The following is a 25,534-nucleotide window of genomic DNA, read 5'->3' as shown; positions in this document are numbered from 1 at the left end:
TTAACACAACTACTGAGATTTGATTGAAATACTATGATTTAGAAGAAATACTATTACTCAATACAAATACGATGCTTTGGGACAAATACTATGTTTTGGTTCCAATACTATGATGTTCAACAAATACTATGATTTGGCACAAGTACTATGATTTAGTACAAATACTATGATTTGGCAGAAATACTATGCCTTAGTAGTAATACTATAACATAAGAGATATACTATGGTTTTGCAGACATACTATGTTTTTGCACAAATACCATGATTTGGCACAAATGCTATGATTTAGCAGAAATACTATGATTGGGTACAAATACTATGATTTGGCAATAATACTGCGTTTTAACAACAACTACTGAGATTTGATTGAAATACTATGATTTAGAAGAAATACTATGACTCCATGCAAATACGATGCTTTGGCACAAATACTATGATTTGGCAGAAATACTATGACTTAGTAGTAATACTATAACATAACAGATTTCCTAAAAAAAAACTATGAAATTGCAGTAATTCTATGACTTGGCAGAGATACTACGTTTTAGTACAAATACTATAACAATGCAGAAATACTATGACTTAGTAGTAATACTATAACATAACAGTTCAATGTTCTTGCACAAATACCACAATATGGCAGAAATACTATGTTTTACCACAAATACTGTGATTTGGTATAAATACTGCGATTTGGCACACATACTATGATTTGGCAGAAATACTATGCCTTAGTAGTAATACTATAACATAAGAGATATACTATGGTTTTGCAGACATACTATGTTTTTGCACAAATACCATGATTTGGCACAAATGCTATGATTTAGCAGAAATACTATGATTGGGTATAAATACTATGATTTGGCACAAGTACTATGATTTAGTACAAATACTATGATTGGGCAGAAGTACCATGTTTCAGTACAAATACTATGATTTGGCAGAAATACTCTGGTTTAGCAGAAATACTCTGATTTAGCAGAAGTACTATCTTTTGGTAGAAATTCCTGCTAAAAGGTACTATTTCTGCGTTTTAGCAGAAATACTGTAATTTGGCATAAATACTATAATTTGGGATAAATACTATGATTTGGCACATATATTATAAAATAACAGAAATATTTGGCCCCAAAACCATGATTTTATCACAAATACCATGATTTTGCAAAAATACTATGAATTGGCAGAAATACTATGATTTAGCAGAAGTACTAAGATGTAGTAGAAGTACTTTGCTTTAGCAGAAATACTATGATTGAGGAGTAATACCTAAACATAGGAGAAATATTGATACACAGACACACATACACAGACAGTAAAGGGAACAGGAGCTGTTGAGAGTCTGGGCTTGGTATATGTAGGTCAGTTAAATTAGCTGCACCTGCTGTAGTCAGCCCTTACACACACAGACACAGAGAGAGGTGTGAGTTTTCTTCAGTGTATTTCTGACATTCAGGATTCCCCTCGAACAAATGGCCATAATTTCCTAACCGTAGAGGCTAGAACGGTCATTCAGGCATCGTTTTATTCAGAAGAGATGGGGGAATCTTCAGGTCTTCATAATTCAGAGATAAAACATAAATTATTAAAGATATATGACTTGTAATACACTGTAACTGAGTAGAGGCGAAGCAAAAACTGCATTGACTTGCGCTCAAACAACCTTTGGTAACTCTAAATCTATATGGAGCATCAAAATCATTCTTTCACCGTAAGAAACAGCAGGCTTTGGTGAACAGTCATGGAAATTTTCAGGGCTCTGTGGAAATCCATCAAAAAGATATGACGAGAGAAAAAAGTGGTTCATTTCCAGAGATTGAAATCTGATGAAATCTGAGCGAGGGACAAATTTCCTACCCTCAAACAAGTCCAACTCATTTCAGAACGGTAATAGGTGAGAAAGAAATTCTTGAATTGTGAGCGTCAGGAGTGTCTGAACATATACGGGGACAAGCCTCATGTCTTAACTTCGCTTCGTTAAGGAGATATGACAATTTGAAAATGCCTCTCATTAGAGAAATCCAGCGGTGATTTTGAACAAACTCTCCATTGAGTTTATATGGAGAGTTTTCTGACTTTGTGTTACTCTGAGGAGATTTGCAAAATATCTATGAGTCCCACAACAATGATAGTGACATTTTCTGAAAGCCAGCAAAAATACCTACGTTTTGATGTATAATTTGTGGGGCTTGAGTGGAAATTGAGCGAGTAGCAAGAAGTTGTTTGGACATGAAGAGAAAATTCAAACAGTTTCACTGTCCCCTCTGAGTTAATTGCATAGCAACCATAGCAACGCATGTATTTTCTGAAAAATCACAATTTTGCAACTGAAAACTCAAAGAGGGATAAGATTAAAACGGTAGAAGATCTGAAAAAGCTGAATCATACAGGAATAGCCAAATCATTTGAGAACATTTTAAAGTTTGAATGGAGTTTCTAGGTGAAAGTATGAGGCAGTAGTTAAGTTTCAAAGACAAGAAAGTTTTAGCAGAATTGTGGAAGTTTCCCATTCATTTCAATGGGACAAATTAAAGGAAAAAAGTGTAATATTTTAAAAAGTATAATAGTAAGAAACACCAAAAGTCATAGCCGGCATTAGCAGAAAGAGCAGAACAGTTTAGAGTTTGAACGGTGAAAATAGCACAAAAATTGTGGAAGTAGATCCACGGCGAAAAGTGTACGGAAACACCCGGAATAATAAAGAATAAAGAGAAACAGGAACTCAATAGTGTGGATGCCTATTAAGGCATCCACACAACAAGTTGGCAGCCATGATGCAACACCTGGAAATCCGCACCAACTCTTAGAGCGCTTTTCCATTTGGAGCTACTCAGGTTGGCTTGAGTCGACTCAGTCTTTACGATTTCATCATTAGCTGGTAATACCTGGTACCAGATACTTTTTTTGTACCAACTGCATGTCACTGATTGGCTGATCAGTGACATGTAGTCTTTTGACAGCGGCGTCACTAAATTAGTTATTAGAACGTTTCCCTCACGAAAATCCAAACTGCCATTTTTGACATTATTACTGTCATTATCTTAAATACTGAAAACTCAGATGCAGAGCCTGAACTCTTCATCTGAAAGAACTCAGTTAATCTGGTTCATCCAGACAAACAAAATATTTGTGCTTCATTTACTATTTTGATTTCATTTTGGTGAATAAAGAAAAAGAGATGAAAAACAAAACAAGGAAAATCATGAAATCAACAGCAAAAGTTTGACAAGTTTGCTCATAGAAAGACACCGCTCTGTGTATTTATTTTAAAATTCACATTTTTTAAAATCATTTTTTAACATTTATTTTAGAATTTGATTTAATTGATGGAGTCCTGGTAGTACTTTTGTTGCTTCTTCTTTTGCAGGAATGACTCTGTGGGATCGTGATGACCTGATGAAAGATGTTGGAGAAAGACCGCAGACCTCTAATGATTTTGAAATTGTTGCATCTGAATCAATTTCAGACAAATCTTCAGCTCTAAATGTTGATGCTTCACTGAAGGCAAGTTTCCTGGGTGGACTGGTTCAGGTTGATGGATCTGCCAAATATCTGAATGATAGTAAATCTTCCAGAAATCAGGCCAGAGTAACACTGAAGTACAAGGCAACCACAAAGATCCAGGAGCTGTCCATGAATCATCTTGGAAGAGGAAACGTGAAGCATCCATATGTTTTTGATCAAGGCTTAGCAACACATGTAGTCACAGCTATTCTTTATGGAGCACAAGCTTTCTTTGTGTTTGACCGTGAAGTTTCTGAACATGAAGATCATCAAGATGTTCAGGGCAACTTGAAGGTGATCATCAAGAAGATTCCCTTACTTTCTGTAGAGGGTGAAGGTTCCCTGAAGATGGAAGACAAGGACAAAGAAAGTGTTCATAAATTCTCCTGTAAATTTTATGGAGACTTCTGTCTTCCAAAACCACCAATAACCTTTCAAGATGCAATAACAGTCTACCAAAGCCTGCCAGGATTACTGGGAGACAAAGCTGTACCAGTGAAGGTCTGGCTGCTGCCACTGACAGCTTTAGATTCTTCTGCTGCTAAACTCGTCCGTCAGATCAGTACAGGATTAGTTCAAGAAGCACAGACAGTCCTGGAGGACTTCAGTGAGGTGGAAATGAGGAACAATGATGTACTGGGAACCAGCACTGCACAGCAGTTCCCACAGATTGGTAAAAAGCTTAAAAGTTTCAAAGAAATGTGCTCTGAGTTCAAGCTGGAATTCCAACAGACTTTGGCCAAGAAGCTTCCATCAATCCGAGGAGGAGGAGAAGAGGAAGCTGAGCTTGCAGAGATCCTGAAGAAGAGACATTCTTCACCTTTCAGCAGCAAAAACCTGAACGAGTGGATGGACTGTAAAGAGAGAGAAATCAGTATCTTAAAATCTGTCACCAAAAAGATGAAAAACACCAAAATCATCGCATCTAAAAATCATCTGTATGAAGAAGAGCATGTTGTGTGTTTTGTTTTCACCTCTCTGGGAAAGGATGAACCATACCTCTCAGCTTTATCAAGATACTTAAGAGGAAAAACCAACCCAGACCTTCAAGATCCTCACACTTATGATGTAGAGAAGGAACAATGGTACGCCTCAAAAGAAGTAACGGCTGAAATGAGGAGGAAAGCAAAACTCTTCAGTGATTTTGCAGAGGCCAACGAGGAGAACAAGAACATGAAGTTCCTGACAGTGGGGTTAACTAATGAGACACAGGAAGGTTCCAGCATCTACCTTTATGAAGGTGGATTTACTGTCAGTGAGAACTTTGAGCCTCCTTCAAAGCCTGAAACTCTGACAGCAGCTGACATAAACCACAACAGTGTGACACTGAAGATTTCTCCACCCAGATTTGGAGCAGAGAACATCACCTCCTACTCTGTTGAGTACTGTGTCAGTGGAGAGGATGGATGGCAGCAGAAGACAGAAGCAAAGGCTGAAGAAGTCACAGTGAGAGATCTGAAGCCAAACACAGAGTATGTGCTCAGATGCAGAGCAGTGACCTCAGCAGGTGTCGGGCCGGCTAATAAAGTTTCTATTAAAACTTTACCCTGCAGCCCTCCTGGAAAACCTCAAGCTCAGCCATATTCAAGTGAGATATCAGTGAGCTGGGAGAAACCAGCTGAGCTCGGAGAGGATGTGCAGATATTGGGTTACATGGTGGAGTATTCAAAAACAGATGAAAATGAGGAAGCTCTGCAGTGGAACCAAACACAGTCAGCAGGTGAAAAGGTGATCCTTTCAGGTCTCCAGACAGAGACAGAATATGCAGTCAGGGTCAGATGTGATTGTGGTTCAGCTGGAAGAAGCAAAGAAAGCATCACTGTTAAAGTCTGCACAACATTTAACCGCCTCGCTGAACTTCTCAGGATTAAAAGTAAAAAGATCAAATCTGATTCCCCCTCAGTTTACAAACTGCCTCTGACAGAAGAACACATGAACATAGATGGATGCAGGAAGTTTAACTTTGGAGAAGAAAGCACGAGGCAGAATCGTACAATAATGCTTTTTGGAGCGACAGGATCAGGAAAGTCCACTCTGATCGATGGGATGATCAACTACATTGTTGGTGTCGAGTGGGAGGACAGTTTCAGGTTTAAATTCATTAATGAGGATCAGCCAACATCACGAGCTCACAGTCAGACCTCTGAAGTCACTGTTTACAAAATCAACCACCAGGATGGATTTCAAATCCCGTTCTCTCTGACCATTATTGACACTCCAGGCTTTGGAGATACAAGAGGCATAGAAAGAGGCAGAGAGATCACAGAGCAGCTACGTAATCTCTTCACTTCCTCACATGGTGTCAGTGAAATCGATGCTGTGTGTTTTGTAGCTCAGGCTGCTTTAGCACGAATCACACCAACACAGAACTATGTGTTTGATTCAGTGCTCTCAATCTTTGGCAAAGATGTGGCAGAAAACATCAGGATCCTGGTGACAATTGCAGACGGTCAGCGACCTCCAGTTCTAGAGGCGATCAATGCTGCAGGAGTCCCATGTCCTAAAACAAAAGACGGACTGCCGGCTCACTTCAAATTCAATAATTCAGCACTTTTACCAAACAACAGATCAGCCGAACGAGACAGAATGAGTGATGATGATGAAGAAGGTGAATTTGATCAGATGTTTTGGAAAATGGGGACAAAAAGCATGAAAAGGTTTTTTGCTGCTCTGAATAAAATAGAAACTAAAAGCTTGACACTGACAAAGGAAGTCCTCAGAGAAAGAAAGCAGCTCGAGAATCTGCAGGAGCAGGTGAAACTTGGGTTAGCCAAGCTTGAGAAGATAAAAGAGATGAGTGATAAACTTAACTATCGAGCAGGGAGTTGGCGATACCCGGGAATGCAGAACATATTTGCTGTAAAACCTCAGGCTCAATATGAAGTGATGAAACTGATAAAGAAATCTTCCAAGTGTCTGAACAGACTCAAAGAGATAGCACTGAAGGCAAACCCTCTGTCCACTCCAGAGTACATCGACATGCTTATGGAAGGAGAGAAATCTGAGGGCAAAGAAGGCTGGAAGAGACGAGTTGAGTCTCTGATGGAGATGAAAGGAAAAGCAGAGCTCATGGCTGAAATAGAGCAAGGAGAGAAACTCCTTCACTGAACATTCATGTGATCACAAAGAAGAACAAAGAAAAGGTCGAGACCAGTTTGAACTGAGATGATAAAGATCTGAACTCAGTCGATGAAGACAAACGACACGTAAAAAATCTCATATTCACTGTTTGCTGCCTGATAAGATCTCATTTTGAACTGATTTATCTTTAACATAGAAGTGTGATTATATTTTATTGGACTTTACAATGTTCAACTTTTTACTTTTTGTTTTCCGCATATTTTATATTCTTTAACTTTGATCTAATATTAAGTTTATTTTCTCAGTGACTCCTGATGTTGATGTTTATGGAGTTTTTATTGTGTTGATTTTTATGCTTTTATTAAAAAAGTGTAATTTTACTTTTTGTTTACTTTCCTGTAATTTTTCTGTAATTTAGTTGCTTCATAAAACACAGTAAATGTTTATCAGCTATCAGGGCGCTGCTAGGATCAGAGCTTTGAGGGTGCTGAGCACCCAGAGAGCTGACCAGCCAGGCAACAAACTTTACTCGGAGGAGTTTGAGACCGTCTCTGTCAGTCCCTGCATCCTTAAATGTCTCCAGTTGTCCTGAGTTCTCTCTGACTGTCTCCTTGGTGCATTTAAACCCCTGTTCCTCCCTGTCCTCGTCGTCTGTTGTCTTCGTCTCCGTTATCAGGCATCATAATTTTACCATCTCTGTGCAAGTCTGCAAATTTCTTTATTAAACCATAAGATTCTTAAATTCATCAAGTCTCTCTGTGCCTCGGTCCTCGTCACAAAACATGACATCACTGTTTTGTACATTTTAACACAATTTAATCCCACATTTTGAAAAGTCTGTAACAAAACCATCAAATCTGATAAAGGTTATTTAAATGCTGCAAAAGAAGAATGGATTGGAATAAAAAATATACAAATCCTAACCTAATAAAGGTTATCTTATCTTATCTTATCTTAATTACTGGGAGAATAATGAATGATGCTCACAGTGAGTAAAAAGTAAACTGAGTGCATTTTTGGACAGAGATTCACTTTTCATGTGTGTGTATAATAGGTACATAATAGGTACACGGGTACATAAAAATAACTGCAAAAACAGAAGAATCCTTGAAATCTACGAATGTACAAAATAATGATAAAAGAATTATAGAAATGGAGGAACCTCTGCCTTTGGTACAATCTCTACAATGTATGAAAAGATCTTTACTGCAGATTCTACTATGGCTCTGCACAGTTTGTATTTTATTTTAACCAATGTGACTTTTCATTTTAGAAACAGATTTCAATTTTGTGTTGTAAGATTTATGAGTTTCATGCTTTCATAGTGCTACTTGGGAGAGCTTGACATTTTCTCAGTCACTGTAAAAAGTGTGAGAAACACTGATAAGTGTATGTGTGCTTTTGGAAAACATTTAAAGCTGCTGCACAGAATCTTTGAAACAAGCTTAAAACATTTTTAGAATATAAACAGAGCTTTAATATCAGACATAAAATTGCAGAATAAAATACATATGGCAGATAAACCCATACTACAAATAATGATATCAGCTTGGAAAGAAGTAATAAAAATTGGTGGTTTGGAAAATGCCTCTAAGGTTTTAAGATGGTGTGCATATGATTCAGATTTTATTCCAAATCAATATGATAATAGATTCAAAAACTGGATTTCAAAAGGTATAACCAATTATTATTCATTTGTCCATAAGGGTGCATTTCAAAGCTTTGAATCTTTAAGGAGCAAACATGACTTGGGATCTGATGCTTTTTTTAGATATCTACAGATCAGAAATTATTTTAATCAAAACTTAAAAGTGAACCTAAACGAATTACAATTTGTAGAAACATTCTTATTACTAACCAAATCTGAAGTGCAGAGTAAAATTATTTCTAAACTATATAACAGCATCCGGCGATGTAAAAATGACAGCACTCTGTATGTTAAAGCGAAGTGGGAAAAGGAGGGTAATTTGACAATTACAGACAAGTGTTGGGCTCACGCATGCGAGATACAGTGGGCTACCACTGGGTCTAATGTTTGGCGTGAATTTAGCTGGAAAAACATTTTGAGATTTTTCATTACCCCTGCTCAACAAAGATATCGAGGAATTGGTGATAAATGTTGGAGATGTGGGGGAGACGTAGCTAACCATTTCCACATCTTTTGGGACTGTAAAGTTATTCGCCAGTATTGGTCTCTAATCCATGATCATTTACAAAATGTTTTTTCATTTGTTTTTCCTTCCTTTTGAGACCATGTTTTTGTGCAATGCACCAGTGGATAAACTGAATTCCAACGACAGAAGACTCCTGTATATCCTTCTGGCCGCAAGTAAAAAGCCTCTTACGAGAAGATGGCTTAAGCCTGAACCACCAACGATAGAAGACTGGATCCATTCTGTACAAGTGTCATTTTCTCTTAAACTTCAGAGGGATACCGTCTACGGAATATGGTCTAAATGGACAGACTATGTTAAGCATATGAGGTGTGATTTTGCGTATGATGTTACAACCCTGAGTACTACGTAAACCTACCTGCCTCCTAACCCTAGTTTTTTTTGTTTTGGTTTTTTTTTTGTTGTTGTTTTTTTGGGTTTTTTTTGTTTTTTTCTTCTTTTCTTTTCTCTTCTTTTTTTGTCTTCTTTATTTTTCAATTATAAGTTAAAATGTGACAGCAAAGAAAATGTAAAAAGGTAATAATAAGATAATAATAAAGATAATAATAAAAAAAAAGAATATAAACAGAGCATCTGCTTCTCTCTACAGCTCCTCACTCCACCAGGGCTGTTTGGCACTTGGACCATCCCAGCCTTGCTGTATTGGTCTATTTGATTCGCCTTTGCTTTTATTGTTTATTTTATTTTATTTTCACTTGCTACACACGGGACAGACTTGACTGGGGAAAAGAAAAGGGAGAAAGAAAGAGGGAAAGAAAAACAGTGGGGAAGAGGAACAAAACAAACAGACAAAAAATATACATATCAATCACCTGGATCAGCTGTTGAGAAAGAAAAAAGAGAAAACAAGCAAAGAAAACGAGAGCAACATAATAAACAACATCACGATGAACTATGGGAATATGACAGTAAATACTAAATATTAAACATTATTGTGCAGCACGTAAGATCGACAGCGCACAGTGTGCTTTGAGGTAGGAGCCAAAAAGGGTGTAGTTTGTGTGTGTGAGCACCCGTGTGTACACCTGTGAGCATGAGTGCGCTTGTGTTTAACAGGTTCCTTCATGTAATGATCTGCTAGAGCAGACCTTCCCAAAGTGTGGGGCCCGCCCCCTAGGGGGGGAGCAGAGCCATTGCAGGTGGGGCGCAGAATGAAAAGGGGGGAAAAAACAAAACGCTTGGACACTGCTATCACCGGGCGCCCACAGAAACGCAAAGCAGGAGATGAAACATCGTTGAATATGTTTCCAAACCAACTTCATTCTAAGCCAAAGACTAGAAAATATGGTGAAGCAAATCTTCCCTTTGGTTTCACCTGCACAAGAGCCGAGGTAGGTCTTATTAAAACCCGATCCTTTTGTCCCCGCGATAGAACAGAGAAAACCCGACTCATAGTGGTCAAAACATTTATATTTCTTTTTATTCAATCATCTTCCAGAAGAGAGAGACAGAGAGAGAGCCCTGCACAGCCCCAAAGCTAGTTGCAGAAACTCTAACATTAGAATTTAAAAACGTCTCACATATAGGTGTTATTTTGGTACTTTACACGTCACACAGTTTCGATACAAACACTCCTTATATGGTACAAGTTCCTCTTTTCTGTCTGGCTTCCTGTATTTATTAATATACTTGTATAGCTCTACACTAACTTCCTGCTTTTCAGTCTGGCTGAGCACTTAGTTTATGAGTCTAAAGGGGCCTTGCTGTACAAACCTTCATTATTAAAGTACATAAAACAATATAATAAGAAAATAAGCCTTAAAATCTATATTTAAATCTCAACATCATATAACCAAAAGGCTTTGAATAAATAATAGTAGATAGGTCTGGAATGATTTTCACAAAGCCTTCTTAAGAAGAATATTTCTTATATAGGACCAATGTTCCCTCTAAGCTGCGCTGGCTCGGTCTCTGCGCACACAAAATCTGCGTTGCGCACAAAAAGTGAAGCCACGTTAATGACAACGTGCACAACCATTGGAGATGTGAGCAGGACAGACGGAACAACTGATGGGAAAAGTGTGGACTTTATACCAGTTTTTAAACTGTGTTGATCGGCCACGTAAAACCAGAGTTATGATAAAATATCTGCAATGTTTGTTTTTCTTCCTGAATACTGTCGTTGTTTATATTTACTGCGGGAAGAAACGGTAAAAACGCCTGTGAGCAAAGACACCCCCCCCCCTCCCAGCCTTTCCTATTGGTGGAAAAATGCACCATGTGGACCAATCAAAACAGGATATGGCAACATGGCATTTAGTTGTTTAGGGAGGGGGAAGTTTTAGGAGTGACGGCGTGTTTGAGATGTGAGAGATTTGCAATGTTTAGCACAAATCTTGTGTAGTTAGTGTGTAGTTAGTGTGTAGTTAGTGTGTAGTTAGTGTGTAGTTAGTGTGTAGTTAGTGTGTAGTTAGTGTGTAGTTAGTGTGTAGTGTAGTCAGTAGTTTTGTTGTGTGTCAGAACAATGAGGCGACTGCTGAGTGTTACAGGTGTTACAGCAGTGACACATCTGCTGCTGTCAGGCCTGCAGGTATCAGGCTGTTGTTCTCCTTCATCTCATAGTGGACAGGAATTATTTTTGGAGCGGCACAAATAATTTGTGTGGCATCAGATTTGATGCAGAACAGCTGATTGTTCTGTAAATAGTTTGAAATGTTTATTTGAAAAACGCCTTGGCTGCATTTTCAGGTAAACAGCTGCAAAAAACTTTGTTGTTTGCATAACAAGGAAACATTGATTCTCAGCCAGGCCAAGTGTGTTTACTATATTTGTTAAAGACGGGTTGTTTACAACGTTTTGGCAGCAAAGACGGGCAGAGAGGCTCCCAGGTGCATCTTTAGCAGGGTCAGGTTTATTTAACCCTATGCTTGGACTTGTCACCGTGGCCATAACATGATCAGAGGTTACTTATTGACCCTAACAACTACATTTCAAACAGTACTGATCAACAGGTGCTCATACAACAAGTGGCACAGACTTTATTAATATATTTGTAAATAATATTTGACCTAAATATATGAGGTGCCGTAAGGGACATTATTACTGAAACGCTCTCACACACACTACTGAAACGCTCTCACACACACTACTGAAATGCTCTCACACACACTACTGAAACGCTCTCACACACACTACTGAAATTTTACCTCTCACACACACTACTGAAACGCTCTCACACACACTACTGAAACGCTCTCACACACACTACTGAAACGCTCTCACACACACTACTGAAATGCTCTCACACACACTACTGAAACGCTCTCACACACACTACTGAAATTTTACCTCTCACACACACTACTGAAATGCTCTCACACACACTACTGAAACGCTCTCACACACACTACTGAAACGCTCTCACACACACTACTGAAACGCTCTCACACACACTACTGAAATGCTCTCACACACACTACTGAAACGCTCTCACACACACTACTGAAATTTTACCTCTCACACACACTACTGAAACGCTCTCACACACACTACTGAAACGCTCTCACACACACTACTGAAATTTTACCTCTCACACACACTACTGAAACGCTCTCACACACACTACTGAAACGCTCTCACACACACTACTGAAATGCTCTCACACACACTACTGAAACGCTCTCACACACACTACTGAAATTTTACCTCTCACACACACTACTGAAATGCTCTCACACACACTACTGAAACGCTCTCACACACACTACTGAAATGCTCTCACACACACTACTGAAACGCTCTCACACACACTACTGAAACGCTCACACACACACTACTGAAATGCTCTCACACACACTACTGAAACGCTCTCACACACACTACTGAAATTTTACCTCTCACACACACTACTGAAACGCTCTCACACACACTACTGAAACGCTCTCACACACACTACTGAAACGCTCTCACACACACTACTGAAACGCTCTCACACACACTACTGAAATTTTACCTCTCACACACACTACTGAAACACTCTCACACACACTACTGAAATTTTACCTCTCACACACACTACTGAAACGCTCTCACACACACTACTGAAATTTTACCTCTCACACACACTACTGAAACGCTCTCACACACACTACTGAAATTTTACCTCTCACACACACTACTGAAACGCTCTCACACACACTACTGAAACGCTCTCACACACACTACTGAAACGCTCTCACACACACTACTGAAATGCTCTCACACACACTACTGAAACGCTCTCACAGACACTACTGAAACGCTCTCACACACACTACTGAAACGCTCTCACACACACTACTGAAACGCTCTCACACACACTACTGAAACGCTCTCACACACACTACTGAAATTTTACCTCTCACACACACTACTGAAACGCTCTCACACACACTACTGAAATTTTACCTCTCACACACACTACTGAAACGCTCTCACACACACTACTGAAATTTTACCTCTCACACACACTACTGAAACGCTCTCACACACACTACTGAAACGCTCTCACACACACTACTGAAACGCTCTCACACACACTACTGAAATTTTACCTCTCACACACACTACTGAAACGCTCTCACACACACTACTGAAACGCTCTCACACACACTACTGAAACGCTCTCACACACACTACTGAAATTTTACCTCTCACACACACTACTGAAACGCTCTCACACACACTACTGAAATTTTACCTCTCACACACACTACTGAAATGCTCTCACACACACTACTGAAACGCTCTCACACACACTACTGAAACGCTCTCACACACACTACTGAAACGCTCTCACACACACTACTGAAATGCTCTCACACACACTACTGAAACGCTCTCACACACACTACTGAAATTTTACCTCTCACACACACTACTGAAACGCTCTCACACACACTACTGAAACGCTCTCACACACACTACTGAAATTTTACCTCTCACACACACTACTGAAACGCTCTCACACACACTACTGAAACGCTCTCACACACACTACTGAAATGCTCTCACACACACTACTGAAACGCTCTCACACACACTACTGAAATTTTACCTCTCACACATACTACTGAAATGCTCTCACACACACTACTGAAACGCTCTCACACACACTACTGAAATTTTACCTCTCACACACACTACTGAAACGCTCTCACACACACTACTGAAATTTTACCTCTCACACACACTACTGAAACGCTCTCACACACACTACTGAAACGCTCTCACACACACTACTGAAACGCTCTCACACACACTACTGAAATTTTACCTCTCACACACACTACTGAAACGCTCTCACACACACTACTGAAACGCTCTCACACACACTACTGAAACGCTCTCACACACACTACTGAAATTTTACCTCTCACACACACTACTGAAACGCTCTCACACACACTACTGAAATTTTACCTCTCACACACACTACTGAAATGCTCTCACACACACTACTGAAACGCTCTCACACACACTACTGAAACGCTCTCACACACACTACTGAAACGCTCTCACACACACTACTGAAACGCTCTCACACACACTACTGAAACGCTCTCACACACACTACTGAAATTTTACCTCTCACACACACTACTGAAACGCTCTCACACACACTACTGAAACGCTCTCACACACACTACTGAAATTTTACCTCTCACACACACTACTGAAACGCTCTCACACACACTACTGAAACGCTCTCACACACACTACTGAAACGCTCTCACACACACTACTGAAATTTTACCTCTCACACACACTACTGAAACGCTCTCACACACACTACTGAAATTTTACCTCTCACACACACTACTGAAATGCTCTCACACACACTACTGAAACGCTCTCACACACACTACTGAAACGCTCTCACACACACTACTGAAACGCTCTCACACACACTACTGAAATGCTCTCACACACACTACTGAAACGCTCTCACACACACTACTGAAATTTTACCTCTCACACACACTACTGAAACGCTCTCACACACACTACTGAAACGCTCTCACACACACTACTGAAATTTTACCTCTCACACACACTACTGAAACGCTCTCACACACACTACTGAAACGCTCTCACACACACTACTGAAATGCTCTCACACACACTACTGAAACGCTCTCACACACACTACTGAAATTTTACCTCTCACACATACTACTGAAATGCTCTCACACACACTACTGAAACGCTCTCACACACACTACTGAAATTTTACCTCTCACACACACTACTGAAACGCTCTCACACACACTACTGAAAGTTTACCTCTCACACACACTACTGAAACGCTCTCACACACACTACTGAAACGCTCTCACACACACTACTGAAACGCTCTCACACACACTACTGAAATTTTACCTCTCACACACACTACTGAAACGCTCTCACACACACTACTGAAACGCTCTCACACACACTACTGAAACGCTCTCACACACACTACTGAAATTTTACCTCTCACACACACTACTGAAACGCTCTCACACACACTACTGAAATTTTACCTCTCACACACACTACTGAAATGCTCTCACACACACTACTGAAACGCTCTCACACACACTACTGAAACGCTCTCACACACACTACTGAAACGCTCTCACACACACTACTGAAACGCTCTCACACACACTACTGAAACGCTCTCACACACACTACTGAAATTTTACCTCTCACACACACTACTGAAACGCTCTCACACACACTACTGAAACGCTCTCACACACACTACTGAAATGCTCTCACACACAATACTGAAACGCTCTCACACACACTACTGAAATTTTACCTCTCACACATACTACTGAAATGCTCTCACACACACTACTGAAACGCTCTCACACACACTACTGAAATGCTCTCACACACACTACTGAAACGCTCTCACACACACTACTGAAACGCTCACACACACACTACTGAAATGCTCTCACACACACTACTGAAACGCTCTCACACACACTACTGAAATTTTACCTCTCACACACACTACTGAAACGCTCTCACACACACTACTGAAACGCTCTCACACACACTACTGAAACGCTCTCACACACACTACTGAAATGCTCTCACACACACTACTGAAACGCTCTCACACACACTACTGAAATGCTCTCACACACACTACTGAAACGCTCTCACACACACTACTGAAATTTTACCTCTCACACACACTACTGAAACGCTCTCACACACACTACTGAAATTTTACCTCTCACACACACTACTGAAACGCTCTCACACACACTACTGAAATTTTACCTCTCACACACACTACTGAAACGCTCTCACACACACTACTGAAATTTTACCTCTCACACACACTACTGAAACGCTCTCACACACACTACTGAAACGCTCTCACACACACTACTGAAACGCTCTCACACACACTACTGAAATGCTCTCACACACACTACTGAAACGCTCTCACACACACTACTGAAACGCTCTCACAGACACTACTGAAACGCTCTCACACACACTACTGAAACGCTCTCACACACACTACTGAAACGCTCTCACACACACTACTGAAATTTTACCTCTCACACACACTACTGAAACGCTCTCACACACACTACTGAAATTTTACCTCTCACACACACTACTGAAACGCTCTCACACACACTACTGAAACGCTCTCACACACACTACTGAAACGCTCTCACACACACTACTGAAACGCTCTCACACACACTACTGAAATGCTCTCACACACACTACTGAAATGCTCTCACACACACTACTGAAACGCTCTCACACACACTACTGAAATGCTCTCACACACACTACTGAAATGCTCTCACACACACTACTGAAACGCTCTCACACACACTACTGAAACGCTCTCACACACACTACTGAAACGCTCTCACACACACTACTGAAACGCTCTCACACACACTACTGAAATGCTCTCACACACACTACTGAAATGCTCTCACACACACTACTGAAATGCTCTCACACACACTACTGAAACGCTCTCACACACACTACTGAAATGCTCTCACACACACTACTGAAATGCTCTCACACACACTACTGAAACGCTCTCACACACACTACTGAAATGCTCTCACACACACTACTGAAACGCTCTCACACACACTACTGAAACGCTCTCACACACACTACTGAAATGCTCTCACACACACTACTGAAACGCTCTCACACACACTACTGAAACGCTCTCACACACACTACTGAAACGCTCTCACACACACTACTGAAATTTTACCTCTCACACACACTACTGAAACGCTCTCACACACACTACTGAAATTTTACCTCTCACACACACTACTGAAACGCTCTCACACACACTACTGAAACGCTCTCACACACACTACTGAAATGCTCTCACACACACTACTGAAATGCTCTCACACACACTACTGAAATGCTCTCACACACACTACTGAAACGCTCTCACACACACTACTGAAATGCTCTCACACACACTACTGAAATGCTCTCACACACACTACTGAAACGCTCTCACACACACTACTGAAATGCTCTCACACACACTACTGAAATGCTCTCACACACACTACTGAAACGCTCTCACACACACTACTGAAACGCTCTCACACACACTACTGAAACGCTCTCACACACACTACTGAAACGCTCTCACACACACTACTGAAATGCTCTCACACACACTACTGAAATGCTCTCACACACACTACTGAAATGCTCTCACACACACTACTGAAACGCTCTCACACACACTACTGAAATGCTCTCACACACACTACTGAAATGCTCTCACACACACTACTGAAACGCTCTCACACACACTACTGAAATGCTCTCACACACACTACTGAAACGCTCTCACACACACTACTGAAACGCTCTCACACACACTACTGAAATGCTCTCACACACACTACTGAAACGCTCTCACACACACTACTGAAACGCTCTCACACACACTACTGAAACGCTCTCACACACACTAATGAAAACCAAGAGGATTTCAATTGAACAGGAAGGCATTTTAGCTGCACAGGAAGGTGAGGAAAAACAAATAACACATTAATGCACAGCTAACACCGCGGTGACGTCGACAACAGTCTGTTAGAGGTATAATTGAAAAATATTTTGCCTTCATCAGTGACTATCCAAACATTGTTGTAGGGTAGCAGCCTATTGCAACAAGTCGGGGCATCCTGGCTATGCTAGCTGCCCGTATAATCTGGAAAGACTGTGTCTGACAGTACCTCATCTACAATGAAATTACATCAGATCCTTGTCATTTTTTACATACTTTCTTTGTTTTTTGAGGTGAGAACCAATGAAGAAGATGTTGAAAGATTTTTTACTTGTGCTCTGCAATGTATTGGGGCGCTCCAAAATGAAAATTCGGACAATATCAGACAAGAGCGGCTTTATAGAGAGCTAGATGATCATACACGAACTCTATCAGAATTTCTTGCTGCTGTATCTCGATATGATCCCAATAATAGGGTTGCCACCAACCTACTACAATCCTTGTATAGATGCTTTTGCAGCTTGCTACATGAATATGATGCTAGACAGAGATCTGCTTATGTGACCCACAGATTGTTACCCCCAACCACCTTGAGTGGTCATCCAGGTCGGCCACGATACACTATATCTGCTGAACAGATTTCTCACTTTGTTTCCATTGGTATGACATGGCAGAGAATTGCATCATGCTTTGGAATAAGTCGAAGAACCCTGTACAGACACAGACAAACTTTGGGAGTTGAGCCATTAAGCTATGTGGATATTTCAAATCAAGAACTGAATGGCCTTGTGACGGATATCCTACAGAACACTCCAAATGCAGGGGAAGTATACATTCTTGGAAGTCTGAGATCTCGTGGCTTAAGAGTTCAACGTTGGAGGGTCAGACAAAGTCTACAGGAAGTGGATCCTATTGGACGTGCATTTAGACGTCGTCATGCGATAAGGCGAAGGATCTATAGTGTTCAGGCCCCCAACCACTTATGGTAAGTTCACTGGTTTGAAACAAATGATCAGGCCTTGTGTTTAAAAGTATTAACACAATACATCAAAATTAATGGTCCTTCATTCAAAACATTACTGAAGTTAATCTATATGATCAGCATAAGATAATAATAATAAAAAAATAACAATAACCAAAAAAACTGAAATTGATATAAGTATGTTAAATATTTGGGGGATTCATAGTACATCAATTTAGATGTTGTCTAATGTATATACTGTTGAGTTGTTTAATCCTTTATTTTACATCACAATTTTAATCTCTAACATCAATTGTGCCAGGTAAACGTAGTGTGGAAAAAGACATTTTATGCCACTGTGTGTATGTGTGTGCACGTGTGTAGGGCTGGGTATCGTCACTGATTTCTAGAATCGATTCAATTCCGATTCACAAGGTCCCAAATCGATTCGATCCACGATTCGATTTAATTCGATTCGATTCGATTTAAATCTGGGAAATTTTGACAGTCAGAAGTATAATTCAGATCAGAACATTTACATATTTTTGTATCTATAAAAAGGAAGCTGACACTCGCAAGACTTTATCCAAGGTGTGAGCATCACAGCAGATGCCTTTGTGTCAAAGTAGCTGAGGATAAAACACAGAAAAACATGAAGGTTTTCCTGGCCTGGGATTTTATAAAAATATTCTGCAGTACATCAAAAACGAAAGAAAACCATTAATTAATGAACATTACCTCTGACGTTACAGCGGTTTTATTAGACACACGGCTAAGCATTTTGCATTTTGAATAATTTTAAAAAGTTTCAATTTGTTCAGTATTGAACAGCAGAAATGAGGTTTTCTTTTCGGAAGAATGTAAAAGGGAAAAAAACAGCGGCCGACAGCGCTGTAAGCAACAGTAGACTTGTGCGTAACAAGCAAGCGAATAATGAAGAAAGCGAAACTGTTCGGGGGGGGGGGGGGGAGAGGGGGGGAGGGAGAGAGGGAGAGAGAGAGAGCTGCGCATCGCAATGGAAGCAAAACAGTAAAAGAGTGAATTCATGACGATGTTTATGTGAAGCGTTTGGATCTTCTTTTGCTGCTGGTTCGGTCAATATTGTTTGGAGAGAGATCAAACTAACAGCTTTAGAATCAGCGCATAAAGGGCGTGAACACAAAGCGCGGACCCGGATCAGCGAGCTGTCGGCTTTCAGCCCCGACTGTGAGAAAGGCGACATCTAACTGATTCTGATCCGCGGGTCGCGCTGTGTGTTTAAGTCTATGTGCAGAATCCCTGTACCTGCTCTCATTTACTGTTTGGTGGTTCTTGAAATTTTGTGAGATGTCACCAGAGATTCTGGCATTTCGGACAAAATAAATTTATATTAAAAAATCGATTCAGGATTTTAATGAATCGATTTTACGTTATCCAAGCCAGAATCGATTTTAATCGATGAATCGATTATAAAAACCCACCCCTACGTGTGTGTGTGTGTGTGTGTGTGTGTGTGTGTGTGTGTGTGTGTGTGTGTGTGTGTGTGTGTGTGTGAGAGAGACAGAGGTGTGCTGTTGTTGAAGTAAATGTACAAAATGAAACCTCTAGTTTTTGTTTAAGTACAGGGTCAGGAATTCACTACTAAATAATATGAACAAACATGTGGAACTGTAGTAATGCTTTCTGATCTCTCAACAGGCATTTTGACGGCAACCACAAATTGATTAGATGGCGCTTGGTCCTGCATGGCTGTGTTGATGGCTTCAGCCGAACTATCATATACTTACGTTGCTTATCCAATAACAGAGCCTCAAGTGTCTTGTCATTATTTTTGGAAGGAATACAAAACTTTGGTTTGCCCTTAAGGGTCAGGTGTGATCATGGTATGGAAAATATACAGGTTGCTCGTTTTATGTTACAGAGAAGAGGAGTAGGCAGTGTTATTACAGGTGTTTCAGTACATAACCAAAGAATTGAAAGACTGTGGGCAGAACTCAACAGAGTTGTATCAAGACACTTTATAAATATCTTTAACTTTATGGAAGAACAGGGTATGTTGGATTCACTGAATGAGCTACATCTTTTTTGTCTGCATTATGTTTATTTGCCAAGGATTGAAAGAGCATTAACAGAATTTGTCAATCAGTGGAACAACCATGGTCTCTCTACACAAGGAGGACAGACCCCTCTTCAGCTGTGGCATACAGGTGTCACAAACAATGTGGGAATCCTGTCGTTTATAAATGACATTTTTCATGTTGATAACTATTATGGCGTTGATGAAGAAGGGCCATTACCAGAACTTCAAACAAACAATAATGTCAATATTCCAGCTATTGACATCAACATAAATGAGACTGCAATGAACATAATTCAACAAGTGAATCCATTAGAAAATGATGGAAATCATGGAATAGATGTGTTTTCTTCACTTTTACACCTTCTACATTAAATAAAATATTTTGCAAAAAATAAAAAAAGATATATAAAAAAAACATTTCAGAAAACATATGTGATCGAAACTAACATATTGAAACCATTTTCTTTAAAATGATAAAATGACAGCTCTGTTGTCAAACAGAAACTGACACAGGCAGAAGAATAAACAGACACAAAGACAACCAAATCAAAAACCGATGGACATACACATGAAATGAGTAAAGTGACACAAATTTTGTATATTCAAACTCAACAATCTAAATTAACTTCTGACGTGCTGTTAAACAATTGGTATCTACCTGTATGAATCCTGAAGAACAATCACTTCTTGTCAAATTGATGTCTTAAAACATCAATTTGACTGAAGCAGGTAAATTTGGAAATATTAAAACCTTAACAAGTTAATACTCAATACTCACTTTGAATCAAAAGAGAGACCAATACAAAAGAGAAACACGCAAACTCCTCCAGCATAATGTGTTCATACCCTGCCAAAGCCGTAAGTGTTACCTAATGCAAAATCAAACTTCTCCTTGAACAGCTGGTATGAAACATGCAGTGGCAGCCTAATGCAGTTAACACACGTGTTGGCAAGAGGGAAAATTGGTGTAGAAGAGAAGTCATCGTCTCCTCTATGAATGAACTCAATCGAGGGTGCTGGGGAAAAGCCAATAGGTGGCACCGCAGTTGCTCCAGTTGCAAAGGCCAATATCTTCTGTAATTTGGAAGGTCCTTCTTCTTCTGCATAAAACAGAGAAGGAAAAAAGTGTTAAAAGGTTATTTCATTTGGCCAACATAAATTGTCAGTGAGTACAAATCTAAAGCAAGAATCTTAATGACTGTTATTGCAATGACTATAGAGCATGCTTTTCATCTTTCAATAACAACCAAGAGGGTAATGTGGTGTTATTGTTATATGAGTATGTCATTTAAAATAAAGATTTCAGAAATGCTAACCTATAAATCGTTACATCTATTTATTGTGCACTAAAGTGACAATTACCTTCTGCATCTTGGAGATAGTCTCTCCAGAAGGTAACAACTGTCTCCTCAGCAGCTCTTCTGTTGCTTCCTTCTGGAGATAGATGAATGTTGAAAAGATCATCCACCTGGTCAGCAGTCAGCATATGTGGCTCATAGCAGAACAGCAGGCGAAAACTGTCTGGATGCCTCCTCATTTTCTCGAGAACCCCAAGAGTTTTCAGACCTTCACAAAATCTGGATAAACAGCACAAAGAAATTTTATTCAATAATTCTGCAATTTCATGCTTCTAAGTTAATTGTATATTATCAATTTGGCACAATCAGTTATACTAGGTTATTAACTGGCCATTTTGATTAATAGGTAAGATTTTTATCACATTTTAATTAATCTGAAAAACACAGAATACCAAAATACCTTTGAAATGGACCTTGAACCCTGTGGATGACCTGAAACATGACAATATCATGTACCAGCAGATCCCTGTCTCTTAGTGAACGCATAGGCCTCAGGCATCCTGCATTGGCCAAGTAATCAAGCAGAGGCTCTTTTGACTTTTCAAGGTCCTCAAGGGTTGTACTTTGAGATATCTAGCATCACAAAGAGCAGAGGAAGGGCTTGTTATGGAAGTTACTCAGTAGTCTTATAACCTATTAGAAGGAACCCAGCCACCAGTGGTCTACACAATCACAATATGCCCGCGCGTACATTGGAAGTCAAATGACTACACATATTTTTTTAATATGTTTACAATGTGCTTAAAAAAATGATAAAATATACTCTTTCGTCTACCCTTATCTACTGAATCTTAGTTTAATATAAACTTGGCATTCAGCAATGGCCAGACTGATCCGGATAAACATTCCCTGCAAAAGAAAACTGGAACACAAACTATTTTCAATTCACTATAAGATTTATAAAATAAACATATAGAGACCTTTCGGACTTTTTCAAAGAGTTCCAGGTCAGCTATGTCTTCCAGGGCTGGATTTGCTGAATTTCCAACCAGAAGGGAAAATACTGTTGGTGACAGAAAGTTAGGTGGTGGACCACCATGTACCAAGCTCACTGCAATGGCTCTCCCAGAGATGTAGTACCAGTCCCCTCTGAGAGCTGCAAAGCAACAGAATAAAAGGAAAAGCAAAATTGTCAGTAATGTTGCCTGTAAAAATAAATATCAGTTAAACAGTTCCCACTATTAATCTTAGAAAAATAGGTAATTACCAGTACTGTCAAGAGCCAAGTTCTTGCAGTTTTCTTTCCCCTCAAACATGGCTGACCTGGCAATGGTGTCCATCAATAGTCTCAAGAATTCCCTCCTTGGCCCACCTAAATCAACCCCTTCCTCATTTTTCCCCATATCATCTGAGAATTTCACACAGATCATCAAGTTGGGATCATAAGATAGCCTTTGAAAACCACGCAAGGCTCCCTCCCACACAGCAGAGCGATTTATATTAAATTTGCACTGCTGTTTTGTGCTAATTTTGCTTGATAGTTCCAGCAGTATCTCTTGAACAGGGACTTTTTCTGCACTAAAAAAAGAAAATAAAACAGAAAATAAAATATATCAGCCATGTAGTCATGTTACAGAATTTGAGAATATGTGTCACACTGATCATAGAGAGTTAAAGCTTTAAAGGTTTATATTGATTTGACAATTCTGGAAAGCCCAAATTATGTCTCAAACTCAAATTCTGTATGTTTGTTACTCACATCTGATTCTCCAAGCTCGCAATTATAGCTTGATTTAAATCCTCATCATCTGAAGAATCGCCAGAAAGCGATGCCACGAGAGTTAAATATGAAGAATAATCTTCATCATTAACGCTCATGGCAGGGATGTCTTCACTTCTTGCATTGAAATCTCTGCTGTGACTGCTTGTGCTAGGTTTGTCATCACTTCTTGCCATGTAGCCTTCATCACAAATGCTGTTCCCATCACTTCCTTGCTTTGCTCGTTGCCTTTTACCAACACTCCTTCGAATACAGTTGGTCCCAGTATCATCTTCTTCATCACTGCTAGTGCCAGGGTTATCACCTTTAACATGACTTCTTAACCTTGTAGTGACTTGGCTGCTCATGTCTTGTTGGATTTTTGAACTATCAACTTCAAAACAATCATTGTCACTGTCCTTATCAGTTGCACAACTGCTTAATGCTGATTTGGAGCTGATGTGGGAAGGATCTTTGTCTTCATCTGATTCACTCTTCAACAGAAAAAGACCAAAAACATATATCAAAAGCAAGTAATTATAGCTTATCTTAAAAAGATTAAAATAAGAAATATCCATATTGATTGCTCCCAAACACTTGTTTTAAATAAATATATTCTATTTTGTTAGAAGCCCAATTGTTGACATGTTTTTTCCCAAATCATGATTACTTTTCATTCTTTTAGTAACTTACTAAAAGTGTCCTTGATGGCCTTACATAGAGGGCTTTGGTTTTAAAAACCTTTAGGATCAGCATCCCATTCAGCTCCTGACCAACTTGGAGCTTTGGAGACACCAGCTTATTGCCACAAGCCATTAGAAACTCGAGGCTACAAAAAATAAATAGGGACAACAGCAATTGCTAATTAGTTAAATATTTTAAGTATTAGTTAAATATTTTATTATATATTGTTCTGTTTGTGTGTATGCTTTTATGACTTAAATTCTACTGGTATAGTCATATGTTTTTATAATGATGAATGATATTTTAAACTTCTTTACTTTGGTATATTATCTTTAAGTACAAGTCATTACATGAATACACACAGTAACAATAAACAATAGTATTTTACCTGACATCCTCTGGAAGGCGTTCACCAAAGCTTTCCTTGAGGTGTTTCACGACAGTTTGGTTGTCCCAGGTCTTCTGGAATTCAAAAGCACTGAGGATGTGCCCATGTTTGTGTAACCATAATTTTGAACCTTGTTTGCACACTACTCCCCATGATGGAGTTGGAAGTAGTATAACATCTTTGTTGAAATGGTCATGCTGCTGGGCCATAGCTCTGAAATATAAATATTAGATACCATAAACAACAGCAAGTGATAACTAATAATACTGAGATGCAGACAGCAGAACACTATCCAAACCCCTACACAGAATGCTTTCATAGACAAAATTGTTGTAGTTAGGCAAACATAAGGGTTAATTTTATATACTTTTTTTTATACTTTTCCGAGAATACGTGCTTCTTTTGTGGTTCGGACTCCTTCTGACATTTCTTTGGAGGTGGAGGAAAACCAAAGTAATTCCTTAAAGGAGCTTCTTCGACATCTTTAAGAGTTCTAAACAAATGTCTGTCCTCCTCCAGAAAATCCTATGTACGCAAACACGCGTTGCAACTTCTTATCTTGTGCGTGTCTTTTGTTTTGACAGCGAATGCGCACCTGCGGACCACTTAT

At 39.5% G+C, this 25,534-nt stretch overlaps 3 protein-coding genes across 3 annotated transcripts; 2 read left to right on the top strand and 1 right to left on the bottom strand.

The window, feature by feature from the left end:
• The first annotated feature begins 3,372 nt into the window (after nt 1-3,372).
• On the top strand, nt 3,373-6,615 carry LOC147307611 (uncharacterized). Its single transcript, XM_086271570.1, has one exon. The coding sequence runs from the start codon at nt 3,373-3,375 to the stop codon at nt 6,613-6,615; it is 3,243 nt and encodes a 1,080-aa protein (XP_086127696.1).
• Nucleotides 6,616-20,405: 13,790 nt separating this feature from the next.
• On the top strand, nt 20,406-21,167 carry LOC147307610 (uncharacterized; the record flags this gene model as incomplete). The annotated part of the gene is made up of 1 exon (XM_086271568.1): nt 20,406-21,167. A coding segment is annotated over one exon (762 nt), but the record flags the coding sequence as incomplete, so codon positions are not given.
• Nucleotides 20,456-25,260, bottom strand: LOC147307609 (G2/M phase-specific E3 ubiquitin-protein ligase-like). Its single transcript, XM_086271733.1, has 8 exons — nt 24,925-25,260; nt 24,546-24,681; nt 23,853-24,346; nt 23,361-23,671; nt 23,074-23,249; nt 22,554-22,726; nt 22,158-22,372; nt 20,456-21,895 (listed from the first exon to the last, which is right to left on the bottom strand). Exons 1-8 carry the CDS (start codon nt 25,131-25,133, stop codon nt 21,636-21,638), a joined length of 1,974 nt encoding a protein of 657 aa, XP_086127859.1. The 5' UTR covers nt 25,134-25,260; the 3' UTR covers nt 20,456-21,635.
• Nucleotides 25,261-25,534: the final 274 nt, after the last annotated feature.

This window comes from Aulonocara sp. 'chitande type north' Nkhata Bay, linkage group LG18, assembly GCF_057382095.1.
Source record: "Aulonocara sp. 'chitande type north' Nkhata Bay isolate Kocher_YH1m ecotype deep benthic linkage group LG18, A_spYH_male_GT1.1, whole genome shotgun sequence".
Taxonomy (NCBI): Eukaryota; Metazoa; Chordata; class Actinopteri; order Cichliformes; family Cichlidae; genus Aulonocara; species Aulonocara sp. 'chitande type north' Nkhata Bay.
This window is presented reverse-complemented; position numbering and strand designations above follow the sequence as displayed.